The sequence below is a fragment of the Nuphar pumila genome, chromosome 12 (genome assembly GCF_984573655.1).
Source record: "Nuphar pumila chromosome 12, dmNupPumi1.hap1.1, whole genome shotgun sequence".
In the NCBI taxonomy this organism is placed as follows: Eukaryota; Viridiplantae; Streptophyta; class Magnoliopsida; order Nymphaeales; family Nymphaeaceae; genus Nuphar; species Nuphar pumila.
In genome coordinates, this window is record NC_143260.1 from 31,975,468 (window position 1) to 31,995,731 (window position 20,264).

Sequence of the window (20,264 nt, forward strand, 5' to 3'; positions counted from 1 at the left end):
TAATGAGACCTAACAAAAAAAGGGGCTAAGGAGCACATTACTCTATACATAATATAACTACAATGCATGTAAAGAACATATGCAATGCACGTATAAAATATATAATATGGAAATGCATAAAATGTCAACGGGTAGGATGTAAACCGATATCCGACCCAAATTTGAATCAGATTAGTTGGATTCGATAGCTAAATCCATATCTGATTAAAAGTTGGATTCAGATTTGATATTATTTTTTTCATTGAAATCCAAATCTGAATCCTATTAAACCCGAATCTGATTAAGTGTAAAAATCAGGTTTTGGACTGGTCAGATCTGAATTCAGTTATTTATATTTTTTCCATATGAATCTGAATTTGATTAGTTCAGATCCAATTAAGTCAGATTCAGTAATTTCTAGATCTGACCCAGATCCAACCCATTGACATCCCTATTACTGTAATATGTAAAACGAGTCATAAGTTTCAACTGGAGTTGTGCTTGCCATACTCGATTCATTTACCTAAATGTGCTGGTTATCCAAGCTCAATTTTTCGAGTCGAGTCGAGCCGAGCCGAGCCGAGCTGCTCATATGGTTTTCCAGCCTTATTCAATAGGTAGGCTTTGTGTTGGATTAGGGTTTGTTTGAACTGACCAAATAACAACTGATCACGCTCAAGTATCCAACCCGGATTATGTGGGGCCCTCAAACCAATTTCACACCATATCAACATACTCTAAAGAGTGTTTTAGTGAGAGAAACATGCTAAATAAAATATACTAAACGAAACATGTTAAATAGTTTTTTTGGTGTATTTTTCTTGATGTGTTTGATACGGTTGACTTCCAAAGATTCTGTTTTCAATAAAAAACGATATTTGAAGCCTAAAATTTTACAAATTTTTTGGGTTGTTGATTTTTCAAACCTTATAAAAGCTACCAATGAATTGAAATTGAACATTGCAAGAGCTGATTCCTATAAAATCCAGTAGTAAATCATATGTCAAGCTATAATTTAAAAATAAAACAAAAAACCTAAAAAACCCAACTTGTTTGATTTAGCATATTCCTCTCCCTCTTAAAATTTATACTTACACTTACATTTAGCATATTCCTCTCTCTTAAAATATATACTTACACTTGCACCAATACATACATATAAAACACTCAAGTCAGCGGCACCACCTCTGTGGTTACCCATGTGGTCAGCATGGTCATGTGTCAAGCTGAAGGTCGAGGATGCCATTGCTTTACCATGATTGGGGCACATAAGGCTGTGTGGTGGTTAGGGGTGGCAATTGTGTCGGGTTGGCGGGTCAGCACACCTCAACCCGAACCCGACCCGTTTATTAAACGGGTAACCCGACTCAACCCACCAACCCATTTAATAAATGGGTTGGGTCGGGTAAACGGGTTCTCAGGTTGGCGGGTTGGCAGACGGGTTGGCGGGTCAGGTTGGCGGTGTGGGTTGACCCACCCGCCTAACCCGTTTATTAAACGGGTCTGGCGGGTTGGCATACCCCTAACACGAACCCGACCCGTTTAATAAACGGGTTAGGCGGGTCGGGGTTCATTTTTTCCAAACCCGAGCCCGCCTAAGAGGCGGGTTGGCGGGTCGTATCAGGTTTTGCCACCCGTAGTGGTGGTGCCCTCAACTCGGAGTTTTACCTCACAGGGAAGTGGGCCCATTAAGTGACCCGATTTTGGGTAAGGGTTTTTCTTCATCATTAACAAAAAATACTCAGAGTCAGCTGGATCAGTTCCAACATCCAAACAAAATTATACGCCAAACAAAGTAAAACACACATGTTGCAGCTGTTGCTAGGGTCGGGTTCGATTTGACCCGAATAATTGAAAGTTTTCATCCTATACCGGGTATTCAGGTTCGGTTCGGGTCATGTATCTAACACAAACCTGACCCACTGACAGCCCTTTTCGGGGCAGCGGAAAGGAAACGCCCGGTGGCGGGAACCAAACCAGAAATGGAGCTTAGGGTTTTAGGAGGGCTTTAGCGTCAGCCGTAGCAGCGGCCACCGCCATGGGCCTCTTCTTCCTCTTCTCGAGAACGTCTTCGACGGAATGCCTTCATCGCTTCCTCCCGCGGCGGGCCGGAGTCCCTCTAGGGTTTCGCGGCGGCGGGGTTTCGCCGTTCTCCGCCGCCGCCCAACCCTCGCCGGATGCCGAGACCGCCGGAAATCCTGACGCCCCGCCGAGGAGCCTCTCCGCCCGCATGAGCTTCGTCTTCGAGCAGATGGAGACGATCGAGCGCGAGCGCGCCGGCAAGGACGAGGCCTTCCGGCAGATCAAGGCTTGGAGGGAGCGGAAGAAGATCCAGGCCGCATCAGACGCGCCCGCTCCGGCGGAGAAAGCCGATTCCGACGGCGTCGAAGGCGTGGAGGCGGTTTCTTCTTCTCCGATCGGCGATGAGGCGGCGGTGGGGATGAAGGGCGGAGGGAGAGGGTTGGCCGTGGAGGTGGTCCATCCGTGGCCGGAGTGGATCGAATTGATGGAGCGGCTGTTGCAGCAGAACTATTTCGATTGCCGGAGGAAGAGCGAGGATCGGATGCTCGAGAACGTCGCTGTCGATGCGTTGGGGTTCACTGACGAGGGGTTCGATTTCACGAGGGATTGGGTGACCGTCCGGACCGCTTGCCTTAACTTTGGGCGCGACAGATTCGACATCTTGAGGTCTTCTTCCTCCTCCTTACTTGATCTTTCGGAGTTGTTTTGGCCCCTTTCGACTTTCTGATCGTTACCGTAATGTTTGTTTCTTATTGAACGGTATCCTACTTTTATTGGACGGAGGAAGAGTTGATCAGAATTTTTGATGAGAAACGTAGTTTTATAAGTTCAATATGGCGACAACTGTTTTAGTTCACAGGAACTTGTTGATGACGTTAATAGGGTGAGCACCCACGTATCCAGAAAAAACAAGACAAATTGGGAAAAAAATGGTGATGACATTAGATGATGTCCTCTAACACCCACTTATCCAGAAAAACAAGACAAATTGGGGAAAAATGGTAATGACATTAGATGATCTCCGTAGTACCCACTTATCCAGAAAAACAAGACAAATTGGGAAAAAATTGGTAATGACATTAGATGATGTCCTGGAGCATCCACTTATCCAGAAAAGCAAGACAAGTTAGGAAAAATTTGGTAATGACATTAGATGATGTCCTGGAGCACCCACTTATCCAGAAAAGCAGGACAAGTTGGGAAAAGTTTGTTGACATTAGATGATGTCCTGGAACACCCCACTTATCCAGAAAAGCAAGGCAAGTAGGGAAAAATTTGATAATGACACTGGATGTTGGGAAAATTTCTATGCTTGAAAGCATGCTTGGTCCACAAAGTATTGTAACTATGTTTATCATAGTTCAACTTTGGGTATTAATAACTGGAACAATGTCTTTGTTCATTTGAAGATCATCCAACAGTTAGTTGCATTCACATTCAATTTTCTATTAGAAATACTTACTGCACAAATAATTTATTGACTTAAAGGATGGAAATTTTTTAGAACTTAAAGGTTGGAATTTGACGACTGGATTAATGAAGATGTTTCGTTAGAAATCATTCTTTATACATGTTTCTTTTGTTCTTCTGGTCTTTCTCTTTACCCTTGATTCTGTTTTTTTTTGGGAACACATGCTTTATAGATAATCTATCACGCAAGTCTTTGCCAGATAATCTTTGTTCATGTTTGGAACAATCTTATGTATTTCACTTGTCTGTGATGCTTGATTGTTCTCTTATTCTATGTACACATCATTTTTATATCACTGACCAGTTTGCAATTATTAGGTCATTGTCAAGGAAGGATATTCAAATTCTTGTTGGCCATGGTTGTCCTTCTGTGGATTGGAAGGTGGTATTTTCTGCCAAGTTACTAAGGAAGCATGCCCATCTTGTTGAAGGAGATGTAAGTAGTATTGAAACTTTGTAGTTATTGATTGGAGTATTGAAACTTTGTAGTTATTGATTGGAAATGAAGGGGTTGCGTACAGCCTGCCAATTCTGGCTACTGCCTGTTTTTTTCATAGTTGTGGCAACTACCACTGCATTCACATTTAAATTTGAACAAATGCATCATTGGGTTGGCACCGACTTGTTTATCTAGATCTGGGTGTTGATCCTGGAAAGTTTATCTTAGGTGCAGCCACCTTGGCCCGATTACCTACATCTACATGTGGTTCAATCAGACTGGGGATTGAAGATGCCCAATTGTGTGAAATCAAATTTTCAAGTGTAAAACCTTTTTAAAGTACCTTTCGTTTGCTTTAGAGGGTTTAGGATCCACTGCCTACAAGTTAGAGACATTTCTTTTCCTATAGAAAGGGAGTCTTGATTTCAATTTTGCCACCAAGTCATAATGGTGAATAACACCATCAATGCCCAGTGAAAGTCACAGAGTCGATGAATACAAGCTGAAGAAAATCAATGGATGGATAGAAAAATTGAAATAAAATAAAACAACAGAGTGAAAAGAGGAAAAGAGGGAGAACACATACATTGGATTTAGGGTCTTTTTTTTTTTGAGTTTTACTTGGAGAAACCGTCCCATGCGCAGAGACCTAGCTGCGCTGGCTCAGCTTGCCGTACTATGGTCTCTGTCCATGTTGGCATAAAACTCCGAGGGCTTACCCTTCAACCCTAGGGAGTTGCCCAGCTTCGGCTTATGTAGGGGGGTGACGCCCATGGGATATGGGTTTAGGCCCTTTCATAAGATGATAAGGCTGTGTTTGGCCGGTTGGTGGTGGTCCAATAAGTTTCTGGCTATAGTGGGCAAAGTCTAGGTGGTGCATCTTCTGGGTATCAGATTGCCAAATTAAACAGGTTCTTGATCACATTTTTTATACTAGACTGTGAGCTGACATCCATTCTTAGTTTTGTTTGGAGTCTTTTCTTTTTTCCTTTGTGGGCATTATTTACCTGTAAGGATTATATTAAATTTTGGCATCACTGCACTTGTATATTGTTGTGTATAGATTAAACTTCTGATTAACACCTTATTTCAATATTGTAAAATCAGATCAGTTTGTTTTAAATTGAATGCTTTGGGTTGAAACGTCGAGAAAAAAAAAGGATCCATCTTTTCATGAAACTGGAAACTACCAGAAAATGCCTATGCTTGTCCAGTCTAATTGAGGTTGAACCTTTGCATGCTAAACCAACTCACGTAATACTTATTATCAGTCTCATGCGGTTATATTGTGCCTTCTGTCAAATCCACAAACACATGCCTCTTTGGCTGTTCCCTTTTTAGCCAACATCATATAGACTTTCAGTACTTCTAATTTTCTCACTTGTCTCTTACTGAAAGTGCAATTTTTGTATGCATAAAAAACTTTATAATACTGGTGTATGCTGATGGAGAGAAATGAATCACATAGAGTTTCAGTATTGCTAAATCTGTCCTAGTTTGGGACAGCAACGTATGGCTACTCTTTTCTAGATGTTCCTATTGTAACCCAATAGAAAATTTCATATTTCATAACCAGATCTTTTTATATCTTATCTGTGCACAAAAGCAATAGTCCCAAAGATGTTATACATGCAACTGTAATAAGTTCTGGTATTTTACACATGAAAGATCATCTAAACTTATTGTCATGGTTGATTGCTGATATATCTCCAGAATCGGTAAATTATCATGTCTGAGTCTGTGATGCTACCATGTCTCAGGTTTGTAGTTCTTGCAGTTCAAGAGGTTCCTGTGAGAAGGCTTATTTGTTGACCCGCAAAGAGGATGAGGCACGAACTCTTGACATTATGCGTGTTTTATTGACCTATGGATTTGATCCAATTAATGGGTCAGTTGAAAACAGGCCAATTATGAAAATGAAGTCACTGAAGACAGTCATCCGTAAGTTGCTGCATGAAATTGTGAAACTAAGTGCCATTCCTATAGATCCGAACCTTCCACCACCAGTTATCAAGAAACTTCCACCGAAAGTCAAGCAACCACCTCCACCACCAAAGAAGCGAGTGGGCCGTGATGACATTGAAATGAAGAAGGGAGACTGGCTTTGTCCAAAGTATGCCCACATATGCATCTTTTTTATTTTTTGTTTCCACTTTTCTTCTTCTTCTTCCATTTTATCTTTTTGTTATGGTGTTCAGCAAAAGCCATCATGCTGTATACTACCTTTGACTAGTAGCAGTCCTTTGATCATCATCCCATTACTTACAAGCACGAGATGTATTTAGTAAAATCAATGACCTTTGATTTGTTGTTGAGTTCAGGTGCGATTTTATGAACTTCGCAAAAAACACTGTCTGTTTACAGTGTGATGCAAGGCGACCAAAGAGACAGCTATTGCCTGGAGAATGGGAATGCCCTCAGTATGTTTTATGATCACTGATGGAATTTTGATTGCATCTTATAAATCCATAGTATATGTAAAAGTTTTTAACTGATTGATTTTGTCCTCGCAACTGTTAGCATGCAGATGTACATGCTTTCCGTGTGTTTTGCGTGTCTGTGTGTGAATAATGTCTGAAGCTCATAGTTTTGTTTAATATTTTTATTCTAGGTGCAATTTCTTGAATTACCGGAGAAACATGGCGTGCTTTCATTGTGACCACAAGCGCCCACCTGATGAATTTACTGAGAATCAGTTGCGGGAGAAGCCACCAAGTCCAAGAACAAGATTGGAGAGGGTGGCCAATATGGAAAACGTTACAAATGCTTGGAATTTTGATTTTGATGATAATGAGTCTGATGGTGCTGAAGTTGCAGCTTTCGAATATGCGGATCCCCCCAGAAGAGATGAATATGCTTCTTCAAGTGGTCCGGCATTTACAGGAGATGGTGCTGAGTTTGAAGACGTTCCTTTTGAAGCCACTCAAATGCAAAGGATGTCCCAAAGAGGCAGATCTAAAGAATGTGGTGTAAGGGAACCCTCTTCTTTTGGTGCTGGAACAGGATTTGATGATTTTGATGAAGACGATGATGTTGACAGTTATGAGCTAGATATGTCAAGCGGCAACTCCAAGGAGCAAGATTGTTCAGCAAACACTTCAATCACAGTGGCTTCTTCTGAATCTGATGATTTTAGTGATACTGATACTTTCTCCAAAGACAAACAAGATGCTTATTCTCACTCCTTTGACAGTCCATCTCATCGGATGAGAAGCTCGGCTTACAATAACTCTGAGGATATGAAAGAGTCCAACTCTGATGATAAATTTTCAGATGATTCTGATTGGAATTCTGGAACCAGAATGGTTTCAAGACGAGGTGGTGGAAGAGTCAGTGGTGGTTCACATAGAGGGAGATCCTTTGATTCAGAAGATGAAATCATGTTTGATTCAGACTCTAATGATGAGGTAAGGCAGGGCTTTGGATTTAAGCAAAAGAAAGGGGCTAGGCAGAATTTGAGCAGGAAAAACTTGAGGGGAAGAAGAAGCTTTTCTGGTTCTGAAGATGGATTTTCTTTTGGATCAGATTCTGATGATGAAGGAACTGCAAGATCCCAAAGAAGTAGCATGAAAAATAAGATTGACCGTGAAAAAAAACGGAGGTCTTCCTCATATCTTAATGACTATGGATACAATGATGATAGACGTTCTGGATCAAGTGGGAGAAGAACTGATATAAGCAACTCTTTTGGCAATAGAGGTCTTGATGACACCTTTAGAAGATCTCACAACTTTGTTAGGGAGGGTAGAGAAAGAAAATTTGGGACTCGAGATCGTGAAGCTGATTATAGAGAAAGATTAAATCCTAGAAGTTCTCGAGATGATGCTTTTGCCAGAAGGATAAACAACAGGGATGGTGATATATGTAATTTTGACAGGCCTCGTCGACAGGAACGATTTGTACATGTGCAACAAGGAAGAAATAATGGGTTTCGTAATGAGTTTAGACAGGGAAGTGATTTCACTGGTAACAAGATTTATAGGCGCAGAAATGAAAGATGAATAAGCTAGCATGTCTAAAATTCAATGAATCTTTACATGTCTTTGGGGAGTTATGAACCACATAATCTACTTTCTGGAGGCAGGAGAAGCACCGTACAATGCAGAAGCCAAGCTACTAAATTCTGGAAGCTCATTGAAGGTGAAAACAGGTGTCTAACAGTATCTATCCCTAGCATTGTCTGTTTCTTTAATTTTTATATTATGCAGCAAATAATACCTCCCTGTCTGTTTCTTTAATTTTTATATTATGCAGCAAAGAATACCTCCCTTGTTTCTTTCTTCAGTAAACTTAATTTTTGTAAATGAATTACCAAGCAACAAGCAGAGCTCTTACATTTTGCATTGGTAGACAGATTGAAGATGAAGCACAATCCAATTTTGGATAATTATTAGAAAATAATTTGTTTCATATGTTCAGTATTCATGGGTTACTTGAAGCATTTTACTCAGTATGTGCCTATGGTAACTTTATGCTTTTCTCCCCTGAGGCAACCTTGTCCTTTAAGCTGTTGTGCTCAATCAACTTGTTACATGTCATTGTGCACTGAATGTCATCATCCTAACAGTTTCAAAGTAACCTCAACCTTTCTACAAATGATTTATAAGTTTATAACTATGATTTTTATTTAAAGGTCACTTCAGAATTGGTCTTGAATAACAGAATGCTTTGTTTGTTTTGGTAACTGATTCTTCTTGAACAAGTACCAACTTAAGAGGCAATGCTGCTTCCTAAGAGAGCAATTATCTAACAATATACCTAATGCATAAAATGCTACATCGAGTGTCTATTGTAAACTTATTGCATAATGATTGTAGATGGATATTGGGTTGGGTTTTTTGTCTTGCTCTTATTGTTTTCTGTTAGTACATATTGCAGTCATGTTCTTAAACCAAATGGACCAAGTTGTATTTAATCATTCACAAATGTCCTATAATTCACTTGAATTGTTACACTGATAAAATTGTACTCTTATACCTGTATTTTTTTCCTTTCTTTTCTCTTTTGATTCCAGATGTTGGATTGATGTTAACAAGAGCAAAATCTGCTGCTTGTGGGCATAAGACTAATTGGCAACATAACGATCCTGCTTTTTGCAAGAAATAGCTGACGATGCAGAAATCCATGTTTGACAATGCTGAGCAGCTAAACGGTAAGATGAAAGTCAAATCTGTAAATTGTTGTATTTATGATAAAAGGGGGAATGAATAATTTTCTACTTTCTGGATTCAGAAAGGAAGCCTATGGACTCGGAGAACACTCAATGCAGAATTAGTTTAGGCCCTAATTTCAGTAATGTGTGTGTGTGTGTGTGTGTAAAAATGTGCCCCTTCTGCAGGCGACTTTTAAGTCAGTTAAGGAAGCAATTGGATTTTGAAGGTTAGTTTCTATTTTTCTCCTCCCAGGTTTTTATCACCTCAATGATGGATCTTCCGATTTTGCAAGTCGAACTTTGGTCATTAAAATAACATGGCGTACACTGGAATGCTGCTGTTCTTGATCCAATAACCCATCTTGAAGTGGTATAAATCTGTTTCGTGACATACCTCTATCAAGCTTAGAATGAAGTGAAATGAAGTATGAAAACAATTAAAAGAAGGCCAAAATTTATCTTCTTGCTATCAGAAATTGACTTATATTATAGTTACATCCTTTTGCTACTGCTACTCATTATCAAGAAACAAAATGACACTATGCTTCTGAAATAGTAAGCAAGTCCATATGTGCTTTCTCAGAATTGATAGGCTCGGTTCTTTGTTCAAAACAGACCATTAAGTTTGCACAAGACCACTTGCAATTTTTGAGAGTTAGTGCCTCTGTTGCTCTTTCCAGTTTTTTATCACCACAACAAGTGATATTTCAATTTTGCTGCTTAGACTGTTATTAAAATAATCATGGTGTACTACATCGTGATAATGCTGCAGTTCTTTATTCAGATAGGGCATCTTGGTGTGGTACTGATCTGTTTTTTGACATATTACTTTCTCCCTGAAAAAGAAGAGAACAAAAGATAACAATTAAAAGAAGTCAAAAACTTTATCTCCTTACTATCACAGTTTGACTTATATTCATTACATGTGATTCTGCCGATACTCATTATCAAGAAACAGAATGACGCCTACGCTTCTGAAATAGGAAATGAGCATCTGTATGTGTTTTCTTTGAATTGATGGACCTGCTATCCTTGATTCGAAACAGAGCATTAAGTTTGCTTAGCTTCTTTGCTAAAGTATTGAGTATGTTGTTAGCTGGATTTGATCTGATGAGCTCTTGTTTCATTGATATGTGGTCCTTTTCCAAGTCGGTCAGCCTCATCCTCATCCTTGCTACTTCCATTTTCAGTTCTCTGTTTTCTCGTCTTACAGAAGCATAATTGTCCCTTGGTGACATGGCACCGCTGCCTGCGCCACTGTTCAGTTTATTGAAGTTCTGCTGAGAGTCAACGGAACCAAAGAAGAGATGATGCTGTTGGTGATGACCCTCACCATTCATGGCATTTCGAAGCCTGATCTGTTCAAAGTGCAGAACCTGCACTGCCATTTGTACGGGCAGCCTCTCATTTTGAGCTGCATGTGTGCACGCGTCTTGAGATAGCTTCTGACAGTCAATGGTTTTGCAGAGGCAGTAACGTTCTGATTCCTTGATATTAGGATGAACCTGCAAACAGAAAGTGCATTGGGACTGATTTGGAAAAGGAAAAAGAGCTGAAGTTTGGGCACATTCAGCTTGGAAGCTAGAAACAAGGGGAATAGAGCAATTTCAGTCTCTTAGTAAAAAGTGCATTTTCTGTGAGAAAAATATTCGATGTCCTGTCACTCAGTGGAAATATTACGGGGCCTTGAGTTTTTGAACTCTTACAAATCAAAGATGATAGGTTGTACATCTATAGACTATAGGTAAGCACTGGCTTTCATTAACAACTGAAAATTTTTATCTTGTTGGTAGAGAAAACCTTAAAGGGTGAATCAGGGTTTGTCGGAAGTATTATGGAACAGAAGACTGGATTTTTGGTTTTTAAAAATTTTTAAAATCTGAAAATTGCTATTAGTCTACGAGGGAGTTCTGTATCTAGGTGGAAGAAAATGGTGACTTTGTCTTTTTGAGTTTCACAATCTCAAAATGGGAACTGTACTCTTGTTTTTCATATGAAATTCAAAGGGCACGTAAAAGCTCTAAAAGCTAAAAGGGCATTCAATGAATGAAGCCTTCTAAGTTGTTTTTGAGAGCTGGAAAGATCTGAAATTCTGAAAAAGAAAATTGAGCTATTGGAGCGTAAATCCTAAATTTCATGATTGAATTTGTGGTCTGTGAAAAAGTCTATTTGTCTGTGTATTCTTTACTTGTATTTGTTATTTTGTATTCCGGGTCTGGATAATATATCAGACCCGACCCATACTGTAAACGAAGGATATATATACATGTTTTAGGTCACAATTTTATGATTGGAAATCGTGACAGCCGCAACTCCTCCTTTCTCTTTGATATCTCTTTCACGTGTGACAGATCCTAGTGAAATCTAGCATGGTATCAAAGCAGAGATCCATCTAGGGCTTCGAAGCTGCTTCCAGAAGGTCTGACCTGAGAGATCGACCTGCATCCAATCAAGAGGTTTTCTTCTTCCACACTTTTCTTCCATTTTTTTCCATTTACTCCTCTACTATTTTTCGTGCCTGAGTATTCAGATTTGACGTGAATCTGTGTTAGACCTGAAAGGCTCCATTTCTTCTTTCTCCTAGTTCTTCTTTCTATTCTCGTCTCACGATTTGTCTTGAATATTCAGATCTGATTGTGTACATGCGTCAGATCTGAAATATTCAATCCTTGCATCAGATCCCAAATTTTCTTGATCTTGCATATTCTCCGTCTCGCACTTCCTCATTCTGTCAGATCTGAAATACTCAGATCTGATCGCGAATACTCTTGGTCTCACAATTCCTATTTTTGCTAAACTTTGTCTGAAAGAATCGGATCTGATCATCCATCAATATCCAATCTGGAATATCATATTTTTTGATTGCTGAATCACGCAAATCGTTGGGCTTACAAATCGTTGTGTCTACAAATCGTTGTGCCTACAAATTGCTGTGCCTACAAATTGTTGTGCCCACAAATCGTTGTGCCTGTAAATCGTTGTGCTTATAAATCGTTGTGCCTATAAATCGTTGTGCCTGTAAATCGTTGTGCATGAAATACACCTGTTGTCAAATTCCATATTCACGAAACTCTTTATTCTTGAATCGACATAGTTTCCATCTGCGATTTATTAAAGTCTGTTTAGCGTGAGCTGTTCTGCTCCCTTTCCTGCATATATCACAACCGTAAAAAAAAGGCAAGAAGGGACGATCAACAAGTTTCTCAAGCAGTGAACTATGCATCTCGTGAATACCTTGTTAACTTTTAAGCTATGGACTCCTCCCATTCCTCCCACCCTGGTCTCTCTTCGAGTTTTCTCAATCAACTTGTTTCTAAAAAATTGACTACCTCAAACTTCTTGATTTGGAAAAGACAGTTCATTCCTTTTATAAGGAGTCAAAGGTCTCTTAGGTCATCTGGATGGAATCGCTTCAGCTCCACTGAAATTCGTTGCGCTAGAAGAGAAGGATGATAAATGGGCAATCTCAATTGTGTATGTCAAAAATGCAGAATATCTCAATTGGAAAAAGAAAGATCAGTCAGTGATTGCGTACATTACCTCTACACTATGTCAAGAGGTACTTATTGCAATTTTTGACAATTGCACAACTTTGCAATTTTGGGAGAGACTGTTTCAGACATATTCACAAGTTTCTCAAGCAAGAGTGGTTTTTCTCAAGAGAGAATTTCAGCTACTGAGAAAAGACTCCATGACTATCATGGAATATCTAAACAAGATTAAGACCATCACAAATCAACTTGCAGTTATAAGATGTGTTGCAAGCGACAGTGATATGGTGCAACAAACCTTGAGTGAATTGAGATCAGAATATAACAAGATTGTTCATTACTATGTTTGCCTGCTCTTCTCACCTTTGATGAGCTTCAGGCTAAATTAATTCAGTATGAAATGACCTTTAAAGGCTTTTCTGAGGATAATCACACTGATATAAATACCCAAGAGGTCTTTGCCACATGAATGACTTATGGTCGAGGGCGAGGGCGAGGAGGACAAGGGCAAAATGGACACAGGGGACGTGGATTACTTCCTACACCCACCGTTACTCAAGGATCAAAACCCATTCCCACATGCTTCTTTTGCAACAAAATGGGGCATATCAAGGCGAATTATTGGCATAATCCTGAAAATAAAGGAAAGTCCCATCAGGCAACATCCAAAATGAAGTCCAGCAGCACAAAAGACAATGGAGAGATTAAAGAGTTGTTAATATCTACCTTGTCGGGATTGAATCTAAAGCAAAATGAACAAGGAACTTGGTTTGTTGACTCTGGGGCAGCAACTCACGTGACCGGTGATGCAGGTAAAATTTTCAAACCTATTCTCTATTTTGGAAAAAGTAAGATTGTCACTGGAGATGGATCTTCCCACCCTGTTACTCACATTGAAAAGTCTATCATCCTCATGTCACATTCTACTCTTGAACTTTCCAATGTCCATGCTCCCAATATCAAGAAAAATATTCTCTGTTTGTAAACTTGTTGATGATAATCATGTTTCAATCGAATTTACTCCCTTCTCTGTACAGGTCAAGGATCTTCACACGTGGGAAGCATTCGCTGAAGGAAAGAGACAAGGCAATATGTATGTCTTTCAAGAAGACCCATGTCATTCAGCCTGTCCTGCTCACCCGGATTTGAAGTCTCCATTAGAGTTATGTCTTTCTAAAAATGTTCTTAGTATTTCTGAATGTAATAAGCCTTCTCTATGGCACTGTTGTTTAGGACATTGTGGGAGTCATTTTATTGAGAAACTTGTTTCTAACAATTTTCTTCCAAAAGAAAGTCTCAATGTGGAAGAGAGAAGTCAAAAGTGTTCCAGTTGTCTTTTATGGAAGAATCATGTATTACCTTTTCGTTCCATTAATAAGAGAGCTTCAAAGTTTTTTGAGATAATATGTTCTGATGTATGGGGGCTTGCTTCAGTCATCTCTGGATCTGGAAGCAAGTACTATCTATTTTTTGTTGACAGTTACTCTCGATACACCTGAATATTCTTCATGAAAAATAAGTTTGAAGTTTTTCTTTTGTTTCAGAACTTTCTGTCCTTAGTAACAAATCAATTCTCCGAGTCTATTCAATTTTTTTAATGTGATGGAGGGGAGTTCACATCCAGTGACTTCATTTCTTTTCTTCAAAATAATGGGATAGGAAGAAGAGTGTCATGACCACACATGCCACAACAGAATGAGATTGTTGAGCGCAAACATAAAAGTGCGATGAGTATGCTTCATGACAGTCATCTTCCCATCAATCTGTGGATAGAAGCTTTTCGACTGCTCATGATTATTTTAGAAAACAAGTCTCCTTATCACTGCCTTTTTGGAATTCATCCTGATTATCATGACTTACGTGTTTTTGGATGTGTTTGCTATGTGCATATTGATCAGTCCTTGAGAAACAAGTTTCAGGATAAGACTCAGAAGTGTAGATTTTTGGGATATACGGATGACTACAAAGGATACAAATGTTATGATCCCATTAGCAGACACATCAATATCTCGAGAAATGTTGTTTTTGACGAGCTAAATTTCGATCATAAAATTGACATAGGTGACATGTCCTCTACCTCAATTAAAGTTTATTACCCTTGGCTGAATTCAGAGCTCTTTGATAGTTCGAATGAAGAATGTCATTCGGACTGTGTGCAACACGAAGAAGAGAGTTCCAAGATCGTTGGTACATCGGAATCACAAAGTTGTGAAGCAGTTCCACCATTGGAATCAGGAAGGTATAAGGGCATTTCCTACACCAGACAGAGAACGGTTGCTTCAGGACTCCTAAATCGGGCTTAAGAGGCTGCACCTACCTCCTCACACACCCTTGACGTCAGGAGGTCCAGTCGCATGCGACATCCTATTGATAGATAGGTTAGTTACAACAATTTCTCCATGGATTTTCAACTCTTTTTGACTGGTCTCAACAAGGAGGATAAACCTATTATGTACTACCAGACAACTATGTCACATGGGTGTGGGTGCGGGCGCAGGTGCGGGTGCGGGGATTCAACACTTCCAAAAAACCCGGGTGTGGGGGTGCGGCAGGGGCAAAAATGTGTGTATATATATATATATATATATATATATATATATATTCCCCCCGATGCTGGTTTTTTCAAACAGCTGCTGTCAGCAGATTTTTTTTAAAAAAAAAATTCGAGCAGCTGACAGACAACTGTTGTCAGCAAATTTAAAAAAAAAAAAATTTCGAGCAGCTGACAGACAGCTGCTGTCAGAATAATTTTTAATTTTTTTTCGCAGCATAGGCCAAATTTTAAAAAAAAAATTCAAAAAAAAATGGGCCTAAATGATCCTTGGTGCGGTCAACGCACCCAGGATCGGGTTGACCGCACCCGCGTCGAGTTGCGTCGACGCGGGTGCGGCACCCTGCTAGCCGAATCCCTGTGACATAGCCAGGCAACCACTTCTAAGAAATGGGTAGAAGCCATGAATGATGAAATGCAAGCCTTGCATGAATGTGGAACCTCAGAAATTATTCCCAGACCGCCTGACAGAAATGTGGTAGGATGCAAATGGGTCTACAAAATAAAATATAAACCAGATGAGACCATTGAACGATACAAGACAAGACTCGTAGTAAAGTGTTTCACACAAGAAGCAGGACAAGACTATGATGAGACCTTTAGTCCAGTGGTGAAAATGCAAACGATTCAAATCATTCTTTCCTTAGTTGTTGAACATGGATGGACACTGAGTTGACTTGATATTAAGAATGCATTTTTGCATGGAGATTTGAAGGAGGAAGTTTACATGGAACAACCACCTGGATACTATGAGGAAGATTGTAAGACAAATGTATGCAAACCAGTGTTGTTAAAAGCGTTGAGGCGTAGCGAGGCGTAAGCCTCGAGGCGCAAAGCGTAAGCCTCAAAATTTTTTTTTAAACTTAAAAAAACTATAAAAATGATCTAAAATTATAAATAAAATATGCAAATTTAGCAGCAAGGAATTAATTTCTGGACTGTATTCTGCACAAGATGTCCAGGCTCTCTCTCTCTCTCTCATATGCCTCAAGTAAGCAAGCATTATTGACGAAAAACCAAATCAATGCATGCTTAAACAATTCAGGACATCGCATATTTGATTGCACACCAAGAAATCATCATCGCTACAGTTATATGGACAAAAAAGGAAAACAAGGGACCACAGTCATATGGACAAAAAATGGCTACAATTATTAATAAAAATCTATTTCATATGGACAAATCAAACTATTTGCTGCAGTCAGGGCTGGGCTAGGACTGGGCTGAGCTACAAAAATGGATAAAAATCTATTTCATATGGAATCAGGGTTGGGGTAAGACTGGGCTTTTAAAAAAAAAAAAATTTAACTGTTTCGGGAGGCAGGACTGGGCTACAGCCCAGTCCTGCCCCGCCCCCCCCCCCCCTAGCTACACCCCTGGTTAATAAAAAAACGAAAAAGCCATACCTGAAGGAAAACGATGATCGGCGACGGGTGGTGGCCGGCAGTGAGTGGTGGTCGGCGACAGCAGTGGCGGCGGCGAGTGGTCGCACGGCGAGTGGTCGCACTGCGAGTGATCCCTTCTCAGCAGAGGCGGTGATCGGCGAGTGGTGGCCGGCGGCGAGCAATGGCGGTGGATGAAAGGGGACAGAGTGGAGAGAGAAGGGGCGAGGGCTTTCCCTCGCCCCGAAGCGCCTGTGTCTTTTTTAAAGACACAGGTTCTCGATCTTTCGAGAATACGGGCCCGGATCCGGGTCAAACTCGGGTCCGGGCCATCCGATGTTTAATGTGCGCCTCACTTTGAGGCGCGCCTCGCCTCAAGGCGTACGCCTTGAGGCTGTTGCGCTTTTTACGTGCGCCTCAAGGCGAAAAGGGCCTCGCCTCGAGGCGAGGCGTGTTTTTTGCGCCTTGAGGCACGCTTTTAACAACACTGATGCAAACTAAAAAGGGCTATCTATGGTCTAAAGCAAACATATCACTATTGGTTTGACAACTTCTCTCTTGAGATTCAGAAGCATGGCTTTGCTCACTCCCTACTAGATCACTCATTGTTCATTTTTGGAGGGCAAAATGTGATCACCTTATTGCTAATTTATGTTGATGACATTGTCATCACAGGAAACTCCAAGGATCATTTCAAAAAAGTAAAGAAACTACTGAGTTAGAGATTCAAAATGAAAGACCTTGGAGCCCTGCATTATTTTCTTGGAGTTGAAGTTGATAGCTGAGCTGATGGGTTGACTCTCACCCAACACAAGTATACAATGGACGTTCTAACCAAAGCAGGTATGAAGGATTGTAAACCTCTAGGGACTCCGTATTCTTCACCAAAAAATGAGTGCCCATGATGGAGACTTGTGTGAGGATCCCACTAGGTACCGCAGTATAATAGGGATGTTACAGTATCTTACATTCACTCGACCTGATATTGTTTATTCAGTCAATCAGGTGTCCCAGTTCATGCATGAACTCCGTACTGGGCATATGAAGGCTGTTAAAAGGATACTCAGATATCTGAAAGACACAGTTGGGGATGAATTGATATACTCTCCAAAACCATCTGGCAAGGACATGCACGAGATTACTGTATATTGTGATGCAGACTGGGTAGGGGATCTAGATGAATGAAGGTCTACATCAGGATATTGTATCTTTATTGGAAGAAACTTAGTATCATGGAGCAGTAGAAAACAAAAGGCCATTGCTAGATCAAGTACTGAGGCTGAGTACAAATCCATGACTGCCGCTACTTCTAAACTCACATGGGTCCATCATTTGCTAACTGAAGTGGGAGAAGTGATATCTCAGTCTCTCTTGTTGTGTGACAATCAAAGTGCTCTCAACATGTCATTCAATCCGGTTCATCACAGTCGTGCCAATGACATTGAGATAAATCAACATTTTGTGAGACAAAAGGTTGAAGAAAAGGAGATCGAGCCCGAATTTGTTAACATTGAAAGACAAGTTGCAGACGTATTCACAAAAGGCTTGACCAAGGATCATTTTTGGACACTTAAAGGCAAGTTGTTCATGGTTCAAAACCATGATCAACTTGAGGAGGGGGGGGGGGTGAAAAAGTCTATTTGTCTGTGTATTGTCTGTATATTCTTTAATTGTATTTGTTATTTTGTATTCCGGGTCTGGATAATATATCAGACCCGACCCATACTGTAAACGAAGGATATGTATACATGTTTTAGGTCACAATTTCATGATTGGAAATCGTGACAGCCGCAGCTCCTCCTTTCTCTTTCATCTCTCTTTTCACGTGACAGATCCTAGTGAAATCTAACAGTTTGCCCCATCAAAAAATTTAGTTTGTGAAAATACATTGGCAAAACTACCCTCATATTGCCTTGACATTAAATATGTAGATGACTGTGATCGTAAGATGGATACCTTGAGAAAGAGGTCAATGGCTTTGTAGAGTCCATCGCTCACAACTCTTGCATGATCAGGAAGTAGTTCTGCCATGGCAATGAACTTGGTGGGGGTCAAATTTGCATCTATTGCAATTTCAGCAAGATAGCTATCCAGGAGCTGGGATGCCTTAAAAATCAAGCTCTGCTTGGGAGATCTTGGGCTATCAAGCTCATAACACACATCAAACTCAGCTTTCTGGAGATTATCGTCACCTTCTTCATTGTCTAAGTTGAGAAAGTTTGAGACAATTCTCTGAACTGTGTCTGTGTCGAACAATGTGGAGTTGCTGTTAGATGGATTGGCGGGAATGAGGATATCTTCAAGAATAGCTTGGTCTAATTGCAGGCCTATTCTTCTCTCCAAATCTAATCTGCAAGTTGGTGACGCAGATGATACAATTGCTGTTTTGAGCAAACCAGAGAGGAATGCTATTGACACTAAGCTTTTTCTCGACTGTGTCGGTAGTAACCCAACAATTGTTTCAACTGCAAGTCTCTGTTTCTTTTGGAGCTCTGTATCTGACGATCCTCCTTGAAGAGAATTCTGTGAGTAGCTGATCAGAATTTTACTGACTATATCCTGTTTCAGTCCCTTGGACTTTAGTGTAGATACTACTCTTTGGAGGAAGGCGAGAGATAACTTTGTAAGACCACTGTCCCACCAGTCTGGTGAAGTGTCAGTTTCTGAACCGAGAGTCTTTGTAGTGAAATTTTTTTCAAGTCTCGATAACTCAGTAGTTAGCTGTTCTTTGCAGGCATTTGATGCAATCCCATTAATAAGTCTGTGAACAAGTTTAATATCTTCTGCTGTTGGAAGTAGAGCTTCACACTGATAAAGGACATCAATAGAATTTATAATGCTTGGAAACACAACTTCTTTCAGATAATGTTCTGCCTGAGTTTGTAAATTTTTCTCTGCGACGTCCTCTGTCATTTCTAGATAATGAGCTGCACATCTCAAAATAGCAACATTCTTCAATGTGATCTCAATATTTATGCCATAGCAGAACTTTGCTGCTAGCTCAAAAGCTTCTGGTCCACCTGGGAATGCATCAATTATTATCCTTGACAATCTTGAATCCTTTGATTCAGTCAGCATTCTTTGAATCTTCCCACTTCGACAAACCAGAGGAAACTGGGAGAAGGAAATTGTAGCTAATTAGCTTTTATGGTCACTCGTGCAACAATTAGTGTGTTTGGGAGAGACAGATGATGGGAATCAAGAAATGAAGAACAGAGGGCTGTCCGATGCTGCAAATGTCGCTTGCTGTTGATAGTTTCACAGGTAATCTTTACTCCAAATACGCTGAACTAAATCTTTGCCAAGAGCTGGTGAATTTTGACCAAAATCCCACCAAAGTTCCAAAGATCCTGATGTTTCTCAATGCTCTTTTCCAAAAGATCCCTGAAGGATTTCATTTAACTCAAAGAACAGATTCTAGCTCATCAAGTTGTGCAATGGGCAGTTACGGAGGGCATGTTTGCTTGGTCCCCCCGTGAGAATCATTCACATGGCCACGTGAGAGAATGATTCACATTTGAGAGAGATTCTCCCATAAACCATCAGAGAATGATTCACACACTGAGAAGTGTAATTGATTCTTTCATGAATCGAATTCTCATGTGAATCCTCTCAGGTGGAGGGCCAAGCAAACAAGCCCTAAGAATTCTGGGGACCTCTTTTGTGAGAAAAATAAATGACCGCATTAAACTAAACAGTATGGCATTGTGGACGTACTGTGGCCAAATTTAAAATTACAGATGCTTCAAACACACACATGCACATACAGAGAAACACT

At 40.2% G+C, this 20,264-nt stretch overlaps 2 protein-coding genes across 2 annotated transcripts; one reads left to right on the top strand and one right to left on the bottom strand.

The window, feature by feature from the left end:
• Nucleotides 1–2,017: 2,017 nt before the first annotated feature.
• Nucleotides 2,018–9,181, top strand: LOC149820555 (uncharacterized). Its single transcript, XM_089981821.1, has 6 exons — nucleotides 2,018–2,667; nucleotides 3,790–3,907; nucleotides 5,671–6,023; nucleotides 6,232–6,330; nucleotides 6,522–8,060; nucleotides 8,925–9,181. The coding sequence occupies exons 1-5, from the start codon at nucleotides 2,018–2,020 to the stop codon at nucleotides 7,909–7,911; spliced, it is 2,610 nt and encodes an 869-aa protein (XP_089837947.1). The 3' UTR covers nucleotides 7,912–8,060; nucleotides 8,925–9,181.
• Nucleotides 9,182–9,862: 681 nt separating this feature from the next.
• Nucleotides 9,863–19,399, bottom strand: LOC149820556 (BTB/POZ domain-containing protein At1g03010-like). The gene is made up of 2 exons (XM_089982517.1): nucleotides 18,443–19,399; nucleotides 9,863–10,567 (listed from the first exon to the last, which is right to left on the bottom strand). Exons 1-2 carry the CDS (start codon nucleotides 19,397–19,399, stop codon nucleotides 10,010–10,012), a joined length of 1,515 nt encoding a protein of 504 aa, XP_089838643.1. The 3' UTR covers nucleotides 9,863–10,009.
• Nucleotides 19,400–20,264: the final 865 nt, after the last annotated feature.

Bases quoted from the DNA above. Each gene is read 5' to 3' on its own strand.
- LOC149820556 (XM_089982517.1), bottom strand. From the start codon at position 19,399: ATGACAGAGGACGTCGCAGAGAAAAATTTACAAACTCAGGCAGAACAT. The intron at 10,568-18,442 runs GTATCCATCTTA...TTCTGTTTGCAG, and splicing joins CCATTGACCTCTTTCTCAAG to GTTCATCCTAATATCAAGGA.
- LOC149820555 (XM_089981821.1), top strand. From the start codon at position 2,018: ATGGGCCTCTTCTTCCTCTTCTCGAGAACGTCTTCGACGGAATGCCTT. The intron at 6,024-6,231 runs GTATGCCCACAT...TGTTGAGTTCAG, and splicing joins GGAGACTGGCTTTGTCCAAA to GTGCGATTTTATGAACTTCG. The intron at 6,331-6,521 runs GTATGTTTTATG...TTTTTATTCTAG, and splicing joins GGAGAATGGGAATGCCCTCA to GTGCAATTTCTTGAATTACC.